The sequence below is a fragment of the Callorhinus ursinus genome, unplaced genomic scaffold (genome assembly GCF_003265705.2).
Source record: "Callorhinus ursinus isolate GAN/ISIS: 27379988/994484 unplaced genomic scaffold, GSC_fseal_2.0 scaffold47, whole genome shotgun sequence".
Lineage (NCBI taxonomy): Eukaryota > Metazoa > Chordata > Mammalia > Carnivora > Otariidae > Callorhinus > Callorhinus ursinus.
The window spans coordinates 96,374-114,540 of record NW_027397109.1 but is presented as its reverse complement, the minus strand read 5'-3'; the positions used below and the strand labels follow the sequence as shown (position 1 = coordinate 114,540).

General features: G+C 39.7%; 1 protein-coding gene across 8 annotated transcripts in view; it reads right to left on the bottom strand.

The window, feature by feature from the left end:
- MCTP2 (multiple C2 and transmembrane domain containing 2) overlaps positions 1 to 18,167 on the bottom strand; it is a 229,713-nt gene that overhangs the window by 139,424 nt on the left and 72,122 nt on the right. For all 8 annotated transcript variants that reach the window (XM_025893062.2, XM_073882473.1, XM_073882472.1 and 5 more), the window contains 4 exons: positions 5,747 to 5,889; positions 4,905 to 4,981; positions 4,277 to 4,388; positions 348 to 383 (listed from right to left, as the gene is read on the bottom strand). In XM_025893062.2, the coding sequence (XP_025748847.1) occupies positions 348 to 383; positions 4,277 to 4,388; positions 4,905 to 4,981; positions 5,747 to 5,889 (368 nt within the window). The remainder of the gene's footprint in view (positions 1 to 347; positions 384 to 4,276; positions 4,389 to 4,904; positions 4,982 to 5,746; positions 5,890 to 18,167) is intronic.

Below are 18,167 nucleotides of genomic sequence, written 5' to 3'. Positions count from 1 at the left end.
GTTTCCATCTAGTGGTATACAACTTTACCTAAAGGACGAATTCTAACAGCACTAAACTCCAAATAATCCAGACTTAATGAAGTGTAACATTCTAACATGCCTGGTACATATAAAATGTCACCACGAAAACATGTATAAGTTCCAACATCTGGTTATGCCCTTATTAAATGAAATTAAATGAAATAAAAAGGGAGGTTGTTTCCTTCTTATTCATTGCAACAGTGAGAAGAAGAGAATGCTGTTACTATGTATAAAGGTTGGATAATACCATTCAAGTGCACATCTGTGTTTGCAACAAAGATGAGCTTTTCCCCAAATGACATAAAGAAACAGACAAGTATATTTACCTTGCTGGTACTCAATCGCTTCCGATTTGACCAACGCTGGAGATTGAGTCCATCGGATGGTGAAAAATGGCAAAAGGAAAGAGAGAAATCGAATCATTAATAACATAATTCCATTATTATATTAGTTAGATGGTGCACACTCTATTCAAACAACTAACACCCAAGTTCTGAGGTTACAGAGAAAACACATTTGAGCAAAAAAATGGAAACAGAAAAATCACATTTCTGTGGTTGTGTGACATCATTGTCTCCTAGTATTCACTAATAAGAAGACAAGACATATGAATACTGCTCAATCTTTAGAAGTACCAGTTCTTAGTATGAGAAGGCTCTCGACCCTTAAAATGCTTTTAATTGCCTTAAAGCTCTATAATTTCATGTCTAAAAGCAAATTGCAAAGGCAGATTTCTCCTACTTGAAATATTTAGATAGTATTCTAAAAATATTTAAGAAGTTCATGGACAATGTTAGTGCATGCTTAGGCTTCCATACCTTTAGATACTAAAAAAAAAATAATTCCATTTACCCCCAATGATCAAATCTCAATCTTTAAGGTAACAGGAGGAAAATATCTGAGCTGTTCCTGCACAATTAAGAAAAATAGGCTAATACAGCACCAAGGGAGGGAAGAACAAATTTTCCGAACAGCAAGTAACTTCACCACTGTTCTCTTTTGATCTCTCATTTGTCATGCTAAGACTGCTGAATTTTGTCTACAATTAAAATTCTTTCCTAGCAAAATCCTCTCATTACCCCTGTCACTGTCCAGGACTGCGAAGCTCTACTCTGGCTGGTTAACCAGCTAACTGGATGTTCAAACTTGGATAAATTTGGGAGATTACAGCGCAATTATGAATCTAATCGAGCAGACCACATTTACTATTATGCTTAAGGAAAAAATACCTTTAGGCAAATGACCTATCCACTTTGCCAATACATCTTTGCAATCCATTAGAAACCAGAAAATAGACAGTCTTTGGGGGAAATCCACTTACATTCCCGTGACCAGCAACTACAAACACTGTACAGAAATGACTTCAACATACTCTTTATTAAAAACACCTCCCCTGGTGAAACTGTGAGCTCCAACACTTAGCATGTGCTGCAGAATTACAGATGTTACAATCTGGGTATTAAAATCAGTTCCTTTTCTATTTTCCCAACATCACACTGACAAATATTTTCACCCAAACAACCACCAAAATTAATTACCATTTTAGAGGTACACCTGTCTATTTAGGGCTCTCTGACATATAACTCATTTGATTTTTTTTAACAATCATAAAAGATAAAATAGATGAGGAAATTAATGGAAAATAAATATCCCTGTCTTCTTACTACACTACTAAGAGCTACCATATATTGACAGCCTACCCCATGCCAAACACTGTATTTGATAACCTCCGTCTTCACAATCCTGTAAAACACTTTTTTAATCTCCATTTCACACGTGAGGAAACTGTAGTTGAGAGAGGTTAAGACACTCTGTGAATGTGACCTGATCACACTGAGAAGGCCACTTAACTTCTCAAAGCATGAAAGTAGCAGAGCTGAGATTCAAATCCAGGCCGTCTGATGACCGAGCCCACAATTCCAACTACAACCCAAGAAAGAGAAACAGATGGTGGGTTTGTCAGCCTTCCACCCAGCACCTGCCTTCCGACTCTACCATGTCTATATATACTTCAATCCCTGGATGTGAGGGTGAGTTTACTGACACTCTGCTTGTTTTCAGATTTTTGTCAGTCTGGTTCTCGAGTGACAAAGACTGCCAGGATGGAAATTTACAAACAAGTGATTCCCAATCGAATGATTTCTTATCTTTCCAGTCTTGAGTGTTAGTTATTGCCATTTAAAAACCCCACATAAGGATGTCTTTAAATATTCACTTAGTGAAAAGGACAAATGTTTTCTGATACCTGATCTATCCCCAAAGGCCTCCATACGCACTGTGTACGTTGAATAACCACACACGGCCAGGGAATGACGTTTCCTTGCTTGGGGATACTTTGATCAAGTACATAAACAGAAAACTAAAACTACTGATCCAAACAAATGAGAGCAGGCAGGGTTTTCTATATTATAATGCCCCATAAAATATATGTACAAGAAATATATTGCACCCTAGACTTCTATCAGACAAGCAAAGAACAAAGAAAACAAGAAAGTGCAGGAGCAGGCAGATATACAGTCTGGAAAACTTGAAAAGAGGTGGGGAAGGGTCAGAGGAATAAAGGGCCAAACTCAGTAAGATGACAAGTGCGGCTCCTTTCAGGATTCTGAAAAGTTTTTCTTTACAAAAGCAAATTCAGGCAGCATCTAGTAGTAATACCTCTGCAATGTGAAATACATTTTAACTAAAATGGCATTACTCCAAATTTTGGCAATATTTAAATATATTTTAAGGGCCCTATGACCGCTAGACATAATTCAATATACTAGAGAAACATTCACAACAGGAATACATAGGCAGCTATTTTCATGAGAAATTATCCAACTTTCTAAGCCCCACTTAAATATGTAAGAAAATTTTCAGAACATATTAGCCAGCAATTGCTCAATGATGGGGCCACACTGAGAAGGCCACTTAACTTCTCAAAGCATGAGAAAGTGTACTTAGTTACATTGCATATTATTTTAGCATGGCGTCCAAATCAAGGAACCAATCACCTACTACACACATTGACACTGAATCTAATAGCAATACTGTCAAGGCTGAGAGAAGCGAAGGAAAACCTTCCTTCACAATGTTGGATAGAAAAAAAAAAGTTTATTTTCAACATCAATTTAAGATACTTTAACAACACAACATCAGCTTTATTAAGGTTTCCAGCTTCAAAAGGAATATTTCTTTAAAAAAATTAATAAATGGTAAGGTTTTTTTCCCAGTTACTGTCAAGTAAATGCTCGTAAGTAAAGAATTCAAATTAAAAATACCAATGACTGAGTTGACTTTCTGGCAACTGAAAAATCACTGTGCAACTTTGCTATTCCTTTCTGCTATTTTCTGAGTTTACATGTAAATTGATTTTCACCATGAAAATAAATTACAACTAAAAGCAAAGGTGATGTCAAAATGAAGAATATTCTCCTCATTGACCCCACTGACTCAATTCGAGAAGTACTACTGGAGGCCTAATTTACAAACAGGCTTCAGATTTTCACACAATAGTCTAAACATGCTTAAATTTGAACACATTCTAGTCCTCTTCCGAGTAGGTATTTTAGTTGGCTTTTGAAACACCTTTCAAGTAAGTTATGATCAAAGATGCTTTTTGTTCTTATTTTAATTCTTAGAATTATAAGGTCTGACCTCTGCATATAAAATTAGATTATGATTTGTAGTCACATATTTGCTCATAAGAACACAGTCCCAGTCAAATCGTCATAAAATCCAATGCTTTGTTGGTGTTAGAGAGATCTTCAATATGCCATGTATTAACTAGAAACATCCATGTAATAATAGATCAGATGATATTAAAATTTATGTCTCCCCGAAAGTACTCTCAACAGAAAATGTGATAGCTAAAACAAAATAAACTGGAATGCTACAAATATGTATTTGATCACCTTAATAATTTACAATGTAATAATTAAATCCCAGGAACTGCTTTGCATAAGTGAATAATGTCTAAGTCATCCAGTACTTAAGAAAATAATTAATGGAAACCTTACCACTTAGGAAAAGCATATGCATTTTAATAATAGCAACATCCACATCCCTAGCCAAAGTAGAGATCATTCCTTAAAGAATTTTCTTTCCAGAGTTCCAAAAGAAAGGATGCATAGAACCACAGATAGGTACTTTACATCTTGATACAATTATCTGTTTCCCTCCAAATAATTACAAAAAATGCCAGCCATCTGGGAACCCAGTTATCAAAGGACAATTGCAGTGGGGAATTTTGAAAACAAAGGGTCATACTTACATGTCTCTTGAAATCACCCTGTTTTACCACTAGGCTCAAATTTAATACAATCACCCCCATGTCCGCTTCTAAACTGTTTGGGTCTTCCAATTTTAAAATATGTTCAGTCGTTCTACAAGCAAAAAGCAACAAATAACATTAGCACTTACGGGCAGTACTAGATAGTCTTATAATGCATCGAGAGCTTACAGAAAAAGTCTCCTACCTCTGCATAACAGTGAGACACAAGTTTTAAAAAGCACCAAATTCAGTAAAAATAACCCAACCATCTTCAGAGTAGGGGAACTGTTTGGCATTGCCTAATTCAACAGTTGGTTAATGGATTCTTTTCTCTTACTACCAAATAAAATTTAAATACTTGTTTTATTTTTAGGTTAGGTAGGTTAATGAACCTGAATATTAACAGTTCAAAATCCAATACACATTTCAGAACACACTGTGGAAGATTTAATATCTGACTCATAGGTTTGGGAGAGAAGAGCTAAAATCATAGAAAAATTCACATTTTAAAGCACGCTTTCATTTATTCAGATTTTTTTTGTCATTTAATCTAAACAAATGTAATTTAACGTTATCTTGAGTTCCCGCTAAACTTCAAAATCACAATTAAAAGGTAAAAATACAGTACCTGTTAAGCTCAAGATCTCTGAGCATGACAAACGCAGAACCCATGAAATCAGATGTAGTTAAATCTCGATCATATACCTACAAAGAGGGAAGAGGCTAGTAATGCATTAATAAGGTAAACCAACTGAATTTATCCAACTATTAATAAATGCAATAGGCTGGGAATTTTGAATTCGGTCTCCTAGGTCTAAAAAATAATTTGTACAGTATAGTTAAGGAGGAATTAGGCCAAGCCGATGGTGAGAACAAAGATTACTCACACTTGCCCATTTTGCCTACCACAGCCAAAACAACAGCAGAAAATACTCTTAAGGCAGTATTCATATGTGTTAAAATGTTAACGCACAATGGGGCACTCTCTGTAGTTTCAATGGTCTCTCATTAAAATTTAGTATTTTCCACGGTGAGCAGATCTGCCAATTAAATAGAAATTTGCTAAATATTCTATAGCAATCCCATCCTCCACTCAACTCATGCAGTTTTAACCCAGATGTTAGGGCAACTGATGCTTACAACCAGTAGCTTAAAGCTCTATTAAGTATAAAGTTATTCCTAATGAGAAAGGCTTCCCTACTTGTCGCCACTACACCAGCTGCAATAATTCTTCCACGTGCAGTAAGTTTAAATACAATCAATGGAGATATTATTTTCACTCTGATTTTCTGTGGAGTATATACCACTGATCTGAGAAAAACATAGTTTCAACGAAGGGTATATATAATCCCTTCCACGCTAATATTTTTCACCCAGAGCTTAGTAATAATAACAGAATTTGGGGACGTTGTCTGCTGAGAAATCAACGCTTTACACCAAAGAGCAGAATTGAAAGCCATCTGTGATTACCTTCACACGGAGCTTTTGATCAAGGCTTTGAATTGGAAGTACAACTATCTCATCCCAAACTGGGTTCAAGTTCTTATATATGACTTTACTTTTGTACAGCGTCTTCCCATTCAGCTTAAATTTCACATAGGGATCGCTTGTGCCTTTAAAAGAAAAGAAAAGAGAGCAAGACAGGTTTTAAAAATACACGTTAAAGCCCAGGATCTCCATCAAGTAAAGATTCTTTTTCCACACTGCCCTGGCTCAAAGAATTTCACTGAGCACACCCAGGACAAATGTCTCCCTGTGCAGGGACTGAAGGCCCCAGAGGTGGAGAAGAGAGAAAAATGAAACAATCTGGGGTAAATGACTGATCCCTCTTTGCCTTTTGTGGTAGAATACAAATGGGATCCTTGAGCGTTTTCTGTTTGGTTTCCTTCTGGGTATGTCATCACTACACTACCCACAAAAATTCCAGAAACAAAATCCACCGGCACCAGCTGACGGTGTCAGGATTCCTGGGGAGAAACCCACCCCTCCCAAGAAGGGCAGCAAGTCCGTGAAAAGGGAAAGAAACCATTTTTAAACACTTGGCCAGATGGCTGACTCAACAGAACTCTGTACTTTCGAATATAATCATAATAAATAAATCAATCTCTGAAACCACTGGTTCAAAAGATGGGGCCACAGGACGAAGACAAGAACTGGGGGCATAGAGATTAAACTGACAAAGTTGCCATTCTTTGCTGTCTGCTGCACCTGCAGGAAAGCCAGAGAATATTGTCTCGCCCTGGCCGGCTGAACGCCACCCACACCAGCCAGGCCCTCAGCTGGCCTCAGGGCCAACACCCCTGACCCGCCCAGCTCCTCCCAGGGAGCTTTGAAACAGATGCCAAAGAGAATGAATAATGTCCCTCCAGCTACGCTATCCAAAGCAGAAAGAAGGGCTGATGACGAACCCTCCTCCCCACTTCCAGATCAGTTTGGGGTGGGGTGGGGGTGAGGCGGTAAACATAAACCGTGAATTCTGTGTTGTGCATGTCTGTCGCATGCCATCATACTTGGGACATACTTGTGAATTAATACCCAGTGAATGGTGAATAAAGAAGGCACAATCAGTGAGGGGAGAACTGAAGGCCAGCCAATAATGCCACAAAGAAAGAAAAAAATCTAATTTGAGGAGTTAGTATATTATAATTGACAGTGAAACAGACAATCATGAATAAGTGCACAAAGACCAACCTATATTACCCGATATACATCCCAGGTGCCGCGGATGGTGCCCAACACAGGTCCCATATATTTATGGACATGAATTCCTGCTTTAAGGTCAAGCCAAAAGAGTTGAAGATATTACCTCAAAAATCAATTAGGCTACTCTGTTGCAAACCTTTACCAAATCATTAATACTCATCCTTTATTACCTTAAGCTTCTATTTTCGTTGGCCTTTTTTTTTGGTTTCTATTTAGCTGCCATATTAAAAATGACTGAACGCAAATGCGATACCTCCCCAATTATTTCAACAGAAAGAGATTTCCCTAGAAAACAAGATAATATACATTGTTTAGAAGCCTTCATAGATTACCCAAGGTATAATTTGGGTGATAGACTTCTGGTATTGCAAGACTTCTAACTCTGAGACGAAGAAATGAAACCACACACATACAAACACACGTATTCGACTCTCGCATTTTAAGTTTGGCAACCCAGGGATGGAAGCCCCCGGCAGTCTTTATTTTAAAGACTTGGACACACAGACACACACACACACACACAGACACACACACACACACACACACACCCAGTTTTCACTGGCAGCTCTGAACAGGACAGTAAAAAGGAATGCATTCAAAGCCATTCAGTGGACTAGTCACTAGTGAGTGAGCAATCTTCCGCCCCCCCCCATTCCCCTTTACAGTACATGAGAACACCTCTGGCAAGCCAGACTTTAACCATCATTCTGATATATATATATAAAAAAAAAAAAGCGGGGGGGAAACTATAATAAAAAGAGGCCTTTAATTAAATGAAATTGCCACTCTGGGATCGGGCCTTCATGCTTGTCAGCGTGCTCTCAAAATAAACATCTCAAAACCCGGCCTCGGTGGTGTCACTTTCTCACAGGCAAAGCATCCTGGGTAATCCCCAGGCATCTTGACAGCTACATAATGTTCAAACGGTTTCACGGGTGAATGGCGTCAGTTGCGTGAAAGAAAATATTAATGTCTGGAATTAATAGAAAAGGGGACCAGGGTTTACAAAGCCAAACAAGGAAAGAGGGTGTCAAGTTAGTGTGGCGTTAATTGTTAGGGAAAATTTGAGCAAGGGGGGGAGCACATTGTGATTTTTCTCTCGGAGCCTAAGTGCCTCACTGTCAGGGAAGTGACATCTCAACTAGGCAGGTTCTGAAAAGGGGTCGGCGGCTCAGAAATGCAACTCCCCGATTATACAAATGATGAGATGACACCTGAATGGGTGGACTTTCACCTTTTTCACTGGGAGCTTCATAAACAATGAGGTTCTTTGGGAGAAAGAGGGAGCATGGCACTCTGGGAGGAGAAGAAAAAGCTACGAGGCCAGACGGGCGCCCGCGTCCTGGTGTGGCCCCCAGTTCCGCCATGTGGTCCTGATGGGGGTCCCACACAACCTCGGATTTAGAAGAGCAAGGTGTTAAGCATCCAGGGCCTGAGTTCCATGCTGCCCTCCAAACACACAGGGGTTCGACGCTTGCCGACACAGACTAACAGCCGTTCGCTGTTCCTCCAAAAAATGCTACACCAATTTATACTCGTGACCACAATGTGTGGCCATCCTTACTTCTGCTCCTACTTAATGACACGGTGGTGTGTCAGGCCTGCTGACACAGCTCACACACCACAAACACTAACGACCGACTTCAGAGCCCGGCTTGGTGCTAGGCACGGTGTGGGGGAGGGGGTCACTAAGGTCAATCAGTCCCAGAGCCTGCTTCAGTCCAGTCTCCTGCACCTGGTGGGTGGTAGGCATACCAGAAATATAACGTAAGGCCCAAGAGGTGAGTGTTGAAACAGAACTGAACTCGGGGGTGATTCTAGCTCACAGGTGGGAGAGATCAGCTCCAGCTGGGGTGTCCGTGGAGGTTGAAAGAGGAGGTCCTGGTTGAGATATGGGTGGACTCGAACACGTGGGGTTAGGACTGAGGTCACTTTAGCAGGGGCCACTAGCACTGAAGCTGGGGGAGCAGGGAGGAGACCAAAATGACAAGATCTGTGCAGTGCCAAGCAAGCATTTCAATCAATCTGGAAAAATAAGTGGAAAAAATATAATGAGAAATAAAGTTTAAAAGGCAGGTTTGAGTCAGAGGCCAAAGTGCTTTAAAAATAACAAAATAAGGAGTTTTAATTTTGTTCTGTAAGAAATATAGGGTAGTTTTGTGTTTTCTATTTTTTTTTCTTTTTTAATTTCTTAACACACATGTAAGATATGCACCGGTCTTGGGAAGGTATGAAATGACAAGGAGAGTCTCTACTCTCTCAGACTCGTATGACTCTCTTGGAGTGCATGAGTATATTCAGAAGGAATTTTTAACTTTGGAACTGCTGGGCACGTGAATATCCAAACCTTTTCTGGTCTGGATACACACTGTCACATTGTTCTTCCAAAGTCTGTCATATTTACATTCCCACCAAGAGTATATGTTTTGTACTTGTTTCTTTGCATGCTCCCCAAAATTGGATGTTATATGCCTTTATTCTAAAAGAACAGCAGGTGGAAAAATGGCATCTCTATTTTTCTCTAATTTTGACATTTTGAGTAAAGCTTAGGATCTTTCATATTTTAGTGACCTACATTTGTTATTTCTTTGTCAGGGAAATTCACATATCATTTGTCCATTTTTCTAAGATCTCATGGTTATTTGCTTCAGGATTTGAATGAGTCTTTAATTATGGAAATCAACTATTGGCTATAAACCTTGTCATAATTTGTTTATGCTTAAGCTATTTCTTGTAATAAGTTGTTTTTTTTTTTTCATTTTTCTTTAGTCAAATTTACCAAAGTTTTATCTATGGCTTTGTAGTTTGACATTCTGCTCAGAAGAAATTTTCTCACTACAGGATTTTAAATTGGCTCTGCTATGTTTCCTTCCACTGATCTTGTAGTCTCTCATTTATTACACGTAAGTCCTTCGTCCATCTGGAATTATTTCAGCGTGAGGAGGGAAGGAAAGTCAGTTTTAGGTATGAACAGGAGAGTAAAAATGATCAAAGCCTAGTTTTAGAAATATAAATCTGGCATTCACTTATAATATAGGAGGCAGAAGAAACTGACGAAAGCAAGAAAAGCTGGTGGTTGAGATGAGGTCGCCCCAGGGAGCTGGGGGCCAAGCAAGAAGCTGCACCCGGACCAAAGGGGGCAATCTGGGCTTCCCCGACCATGCTCCATAGAACCTCACCTGGAGGGATGCTCCACGGACTGAAAGGGTTAGGGACACCAAAACCCACTGGGAGAAGTTGTTTACTACTTCCTTCCTTGGAATTTTGGTGTAGAGCAGAACTGACCTCTGCTAAGAACAACGTTCAGATAACAATACCAACAGCTCAAAACTTTTCTACCCTGTATTTCAGAAAATTATTTCAACCTAAAAATCATATTACTAGAAGCATCTATGAAGATATTAGATTCCTCCAAATCAAAGCTCTAGAAATTAAGATGTATGCCCAAAACTTGCCTAATGTGCATGATATAGGTATTAGAAATGTGATCAATGAATGGATGACATTTGAAATAAGATGGCATGGGGATGAAAATCCCACAGTTTCCTTTTCATAACTTCCCTTTAGTAAAATCCCACTTCCTTATGCCTTCCTATCTTCACCTGTTTATAAAAAATATACCAACCTCGGGTGCATGGGTGGCTCAGTCAGCTAAGTTGGCTCAGGTCATGATCCCAGAGTCCTGGGATCAAGCCCCACATCGGGATCCCTGCTAAGAGGGGAGGTCTGCTTCTGCTCATGCTCTCTCTCAAATAAATAAATAAAATCTTAAAAAAAAAATACCAACTTCTTAGGCTTATCTTGAGAACTGAATGAACCAATATACTTCAGTAATAGACTCCAGCCATTTACTGAGAAAGTCCCATAACAATTGCTATTATTTTTAGTATTACTACTCAATTAATTTAAAAAGGGGTGAGTACAGAACAATATATGCAGTATTAATTAAATATTCATTTATTTTACCTATCCAAGATAACATGGACCAATCTGTAATGTTCCTTCTATTGACATCTCTAAAGCTGTGAAATTTCTATTACCTTTTCTCTGCAGAAGTTGAATAGAAAATTCCTTACATACTTCTTACAAGATCCCAGGTGGTTTGGGAACATTTCCCTGAAACAATCTGAGCTTTCCTGGAAAGAAAGGATTGTATTAAAAATTGAATAGCACTAAGTATTCATGAGTACTGGCTACCACTCTACCTACCGTCCTAATGTTATTTATTGAGGATTTCAGATCACTTTGCAAATATAATCTGATGAAAATGACAGACAGCTCAGTGACAAGGACACAGGACAACTCAAACCTCTCAAAAGGGGAGAGTCATCAAGAACCATATTTGTTCTCTCAGCATTTTATTTATCTACTACCACACTGAGAGAGTTATGGGGAAAAAAATGGTCAGAAGCAACAGAAGTGATAAGTAGAACAGACCATATCACATTGCCTGGCTCAAGAATCAATCTAACATGCAAATAAAATAAATCTGTAATGAAGCTCTAATTATAAATTCTGTTTGCTTTTTACAATATAACTCACGGCCACGGTATAGCAGCAGAAATTCGAGATGCACTAAAAAGAAAGAAAATTACTACAATCTAGTAATACAGTGATATGTACCTAGACTTTACACACACACTCACACACTTTTCACAAAAAGGAACCAGACTTAGGGCACCTGGGTGGCTCAGGCAGTTGAGCTTCTGACTCTTGGTTTCAGCTCAGGTGATCTTGGGGTGGTGAGATAGAGCCCCGCATCGGGCTCTGTGCTCAGCGAGGAGTATGCTTGAGATTCTCTCTCTCCCTCTGCAACCCCCCCCCCCAGGGTTGATAAAATCTTAAAAAAGGAACCAGTTCATATTATATTTTTACCCGCTTTCTTCAGTCAACAACGTATCAGTCCCCTTTGTGCCCATAAATATATTTCTACAAATCAGCTTAATGGTCATTTATGTGTATATCTGTGCATATATATAAAATATGGTTTTTAAAAACTAGCATTCCTAATTCAAAATAAAAATCCATGCAAAAGTAGTATTTGTAGGCAAAAGCCTCCTTATTCGCTATCAGCAAAGCTCATTTGCCAAGTAAAAATACGTGAGCCATACAGTTTCTTCAAAAGAAAGGTTGTCAGGCTAGAAAAGTTTCCTAATTAAATGCATTTCTCAGAGTAGTTTGTTTATGAAAAGAAATTATCTCCACATTTTTACATTAAGTTCACATTTTGTAACATCTGATAACTTTTGTTAGGAGATCTTAAGAGTTGATCCAAGCCAATAATTATTTGACAGGTCTTTAGGGAAACTGAGATACACATCAATGAACTCATCCTGTGTAAACAGTATTTGGAAACAAGCAAAGTATAAATTTGATGTTTTTCTTATCCTCCGGCTTAAGAGTAATAAATGACTAATCAAACTATTTATAAGCATACACTTAGAATCTTCCCAATATTACACATATTTAGAATTTTTCTCCTTGCCAGAAAAACAACCAAGCCTGAGCCATTTTTATATGGGACCCATAAGTTCTGACTTTGAGGCCGCTAAATAAGAGCCAGAACTGATTTCCAGAAAAACAGCTAGTGATTTTTGCACAGCCGCTGCTGCCCCCTAGCAGTGAAGCTGAGATTTCTACATCAAGTCCGGTCCAAGCGCTGCATCCTGGACTGACCTTCAGAAACCATAGTGGGCGTTTACGGGAATTCAGAGGGCATTCTTCCTCAGTCACCTGGGAAAGAAGAAACAAACTTTTCCTCTGCAGAACAAACTCTGTATTACCTAAGACAGCAGTTATGTTCAAGTCTAGCCGAATTCCTAGCCCCACTGTATCCACTACAATTAAATGAAGGGAACATGCTTATTCCCAGAATCACCCTCACCCATCATTCTGCAAATGGCGGCTGCATGCTTCCTGGAGCTGTTCTCTTGTTACCAATCACAAAAGAACAGTTTCCTACCCAACCATCTTAGCGTTTTGCTGTATGTGTTCTGCCACTTAGCACATCTTAGGTGAACTATTCCTGAAGTTCTCTCCTGAATATGATGGACTCCTCTCCTCTAAGGGAGCCTGCCATGTATAATACCCCAATGGCACTTTGGTCAAGACCTGCCCATGGATGGACCCTGCAATGTAATGGTAAAGCAATTTACCAAATGTAGTATCTGAAACAATTTCCAATAACTAACTTACAGTGGAATCAATGATCGGAAGTTACCAGTTTTACCAAAACTTAACTATTTATAAAGTTTTACCAAAACTTGCTTATTTTTTACTAAGTCTGTATGGAGTAAATAATGAGACATAATAGAGCTGTTGGAAGTAAGGTCCTTCTTGGACCTTCAGACTCCCCCCTGGCACCCTGGCCTCCCTAAACTTCCTTCAGCTCCACCTACCCCACACCCAGGCTTCCCCTGCCCCCAGTCTGTCTTTCCCCTAATACCCTCTCCTTTTCTGTCTTCAGTCATCTCCTTTCTGGGCTCTGCAGCCTAGACTATGGCATGTCCAGTCGCTCTCATTTTTTTTTTTTTTTGGCCTGAGACAAATTAAATATTTAAAATTCTGTTTTCATTCTGTCTTCATAAAACATTTAACGAATATGACTCAATGACCTTCAGCTGTTTTTAAAAGTTCTCATCTGATAACTTTATACATACCAGTTTATAAACACAGATTAAAGGAAAACATTGTCAATATATTGAAGAATTCAGTAAATCAGTAAATGGGCCATTTGGTGAACAGATTATTGGACAAATTGGCTTTTGGTGAAAGGGTCATCGAGGGATGTTTGCACCCGTGTTGTTGATCAGGTGATCCAAAGCACACAGGGGTGTGCACTTCTGCTTCATGCATCGTGCATGACTGTCCCTGTAACATCAAACAAGGAAGGGCCCAGATAAAGTTAGAAAAAGGCCTAACAACAGAGAAAAAAGGAGAGGGGAGGCAGTGACCATGATGCAGCTGTGTAAAGAGACTATAAAGTAGGTCAAGGAAAAAAAGGAAGACAAGAGTAAACCACATGACCAATGAATGTAACTGCCCAGAGTCCCTGCAAAGGACACAACCTACCAGATCTGTACGTGGGTTAGTGCTGGGTGCTTCAGAAATGCACACTGCCAAAGCACACACAATTATTAATACCCTAACATTCTCCCTTATCTTCATACAAATCCTAAAAATGTCCTCAGCCCAGGCTATTGTTTGAGCAAAAATTTAAATCTAATGAAACAGCAGCCTCCATGGAGAAGAGACAAAGGATTGGAGCTTTGTAATAACATTAACAATGGGCATGCTCTCATTTAATCCTCCAAAAAGTGGAAGGGATAGCACTATTTATATTGTTGTTTTGAAGATGAAGAAAGTTCTTGAGTTCCGAGAGCCAAGCCTCAGATACAGATCCATGTCAGGGTAAAGCCTTCATAACTACAGCAGTTTTAAAGCATCACCTGTCCCATCCTTCCGAATCTGGGTGACGGCTCCAGCCAATGCAGTGTGGAGAAAGTCACACAGTTTTCCTTCCAAGGCTGGGCTCCTGCCTTGTGCCCAGGAGTCTCAGCTGCCATATAAGAGGTGTGACAACTCTGAGGCACTGTGCTTCACGGTGTGGAAGAGACCTTGTCTTCCAGCAGGCCATCCCAGGTTCCCAATATTGGTATAAACGGGCCTTCGAGCCCCCAGATGATCACTCCCAACGGCGAGTCAACCTTCAAGTCTTCCCAGTGGAGATGGCTGACAGCGTGTGGCAAAGAGAAGCCATTCACAGCGTGCCTTGTGGAAATTCGCATCCCCAGAATGCACAAGCATGGGGTGGTTTGGGGTTGCGAAGGTTTGTGGTGACCTTGACACGGGGATGGTCTCTAGAATAATACCCTTCACCTTTTGCATTTTGTGCTCTTTGCCTCAAATTCAGCGTGCTGTGAGTGCTGGAGGTGTGATGGCATGATGGCACCAAGAGCACACTCCATCACACGTAAATCACAGGATGTACAGAAATACACTGATACACCGTCTGAATTTAATTCTCTGTATAAAACACCCACATACCCTGCAGCAGAACACACCAGATCAACCTCACAATGAAACAAAGTAAACAGAATTACTGAAAACACAGCATGCAATAGGGCACAAGTTATATTGATACAGAAATGAACAACTGATAAAACCACTCACTATGGAGAAGCCCCATTCAACCAAATGGATGACATGCTACATTAAGTTCAAGTCCGCAATCTTCAGTTGGGTGTAAGGCAATTTGTTACATGCAGCAGATACAAGAAACATGTCGGTCTCGGTCCAAGGCACTTCACATGAATTGGGATGGGATCCCCCTGAAATAATGAATAGCTTAACGGACTCTATAAAATGGGACAGTATCCAAGACCTTCTAAAAAGCTGGTAAGGAAGCACAGCATCCCAAAACAAAATACAACAGAAATCTCCAGAGGAAAGGGCTCCATTGCGGGAACACAATAAAGGCTAAAACAGACAAACATCGCCGACGAGGGATGCTCTGTATCAAAGTGGGAAAGGAATCAACAGAAACGGGTTTCAAAAATCAGCTCCACTTACTTGCTAAGGGGGCTTGGCAAGCTATCAAAACCCAACAAGTGGCGAAAAGCCAACCACTACCTGTGATTCAGGACGGGGGTCTGCGTCTCTGAAAGTCTCAAGTTCGCTCCTGAATGACATTCTCATACACTGACCAGCTGTGTTTCTGTGGCTCCCACCCAGCACGCCAGTGATCTCCCGCCACCTGGTGTTCAGAGAAGGTACTCCAATGTGAAGCAAACCCCAATTTTTGCAAAAGAAAGAGTAGTGATTGTGATCTTTTGATACAGTAACCCCAGTGTGGTGCTGGCATCCAAACAAAAAAACGCATCCGTACGCTTCAAAGAGAAATCCAAGAAGCAACCCTAATATGTATTGCATTTTAATACACAATTAAAAAATGGCAATCAAATCATTAGGGAAAGGAATATTTAGCCCTTGCTAATTAAATAGCCATTTGGCAAAAAGCAAATCTAAGTTCCTACTCTGAGCCAGAAAGCAAAATAAACTTGAGACAGATCAAAGAGATAAAGGACAAATATCAAACAGAACAGCAAAGAGAATAAATATAGGTTGATGTGTATCCCTTTCAAGAGAGAAAGGCCCTTCTTAGTATAAAGACAAAGGAAGAAACTCTCTAGGATTGTAAGACTTGAAAAGAGCTTTGCAACAAAACTTTATAAACAACTTAGAAGGCAAATGGCAAATTAGAAAAATATATGTGAACATATCTAGGGAACAGAAAAATGAGCAGCTTTGGAACAGGCTTTGCACAAAAAAGAAGCAGATAGCTCATAACCAAATGCATCTGAGGGACTAAAATTACTAATAAAAATTGAAACAAATATAATATTTTTTCTCTATCAAATTAACAAAAATAATCTACACACAGTGTAGGTGAGAAATGGAAAGTAGACCTCCACGTATATGTTATTGGTGGATGAGCAATAAAGGGAGATGTTTCCCAAGAGTGAGCTGGCAATTCTATAATGAGAATCTTGAAATGCTCAGATTATGGGACACAACGCATTTGCAAAGAAATAAAAAAGAAAGCCATACACCTAGATTTAGGCACAAGAATGTTTGCATGTTGCGTTATTTACTTATAATAAAAATGTTGAAAGAAACTGGAACATTGATTAAACAAAGAGTGATGTACTATATTCAACTTCTCATTTCTTCTCAAAATGGAATTTTTATCATATGGGAAAAAAATACGTGTGATAAAAAAAAAAAGCAAGTGATCAAGCAGGTTAAAGCTAGATCCTATTTGACTCAAAGTAAAATTGATTCTTTAAATACCAGTTCAGTATGGTACATTCAGTTAAAAAAAAAAAAAAAAAAAAAATCCAGTGAGTGACTGAGGAGGATGCTGTCCACCATACCATGTCTGCCCACGTTGGTCCCTGCAAGCATTCACACCAGATGAATCCTCACAACCGTCACTAGATGGCATCTGTTAGCACCCAAACCCGGGTGGTCTGCACCCAGGGTCCAGGACTCGCATTCACCAAAACTCTGCATTATGGCACAAAAGCAAAAAAAAAAAAAAAAAAAAGGTCTTGTTGGACACAGCAGGACACATGGAAGAGACTGACGGGGGTCCGGCCCAGGCTCAACAGAGCTGTCCGGAGGCTAACACCACTCAGAACACACCTGCCAGGAAGCGCTATGACTGCTCCTCAGTACACAACTAGAAACACCCCATGTGTCCCTCAATTACAGCTGCAAAGAAGACAATGGGTTTCTCTCCAGCTCTAATACAAGATTATTGCAAAAGGAAAGAAGGTCTGAAATCCAAGGTACCAGACAGTTGAACATTTTGGTAGCAGATCAGTAACTTAGTAAACACCTATCACATGGCAGGTTTTTCACACTAATGGGACTCTTAAATCTTTCATCTAAATCATTCTTTCCAAAGAGAAAAATGACTTATCCAACATATTCTTCCTGTAATGTGCAAATGAAGTTGTTACTACACAGAAAACAAAGGTCAACCATCTACCTGTGCTAGAAAAGGAGAGGGCGAGCAGTCTGCTAGATGAATGGGTCCTGAATTTTCATCACCTAAAATTCACATCAAAAAGAAGAACCATTAACCCTCAACCCTCCAGCAAAAGTGATTTTTGGGGGCCCTGATCATGTTACAACGAAACTCCTTCCAAGGACTTTCCTTTCCCTTTTGCAACACTGCAAAGTGGCCACCAGAGGGCATCAGCAACACAGTGTTCATTGAGGGCCTTCACATCAAGGAAAAACTATTGCAAGGGCTCTTGTTTTCCAGGAATTAATGCTCTAGATTTGAACGGGATTTGAGCTGAGCATTCTTCCCAGGATAAGAGGCCTTCCCGTGTCACAGAGTGGTGCTCACCCCAGGCCTAGAAAGCAGGGTTGTTCGCATGAGTGCTGCCAGCTTTAAGACCCCAAAATAGCCTCTTGACCACATTTCCTTCCAAGGGAAACTGAGTCTGAGTTAAATTCTATGCATCAGCCTAAATATGAAGTAGAAGGACTTAAAATTGGTCATATCATATTCCTTGTGCTTTACCAATCTAGAAAGATAAGACCCCCAAGAGTTTACTGGTTTTAGATCAAGAACCCAAAATGAGTGTGTGTCTTCTTTGGTGAAAAACATTAA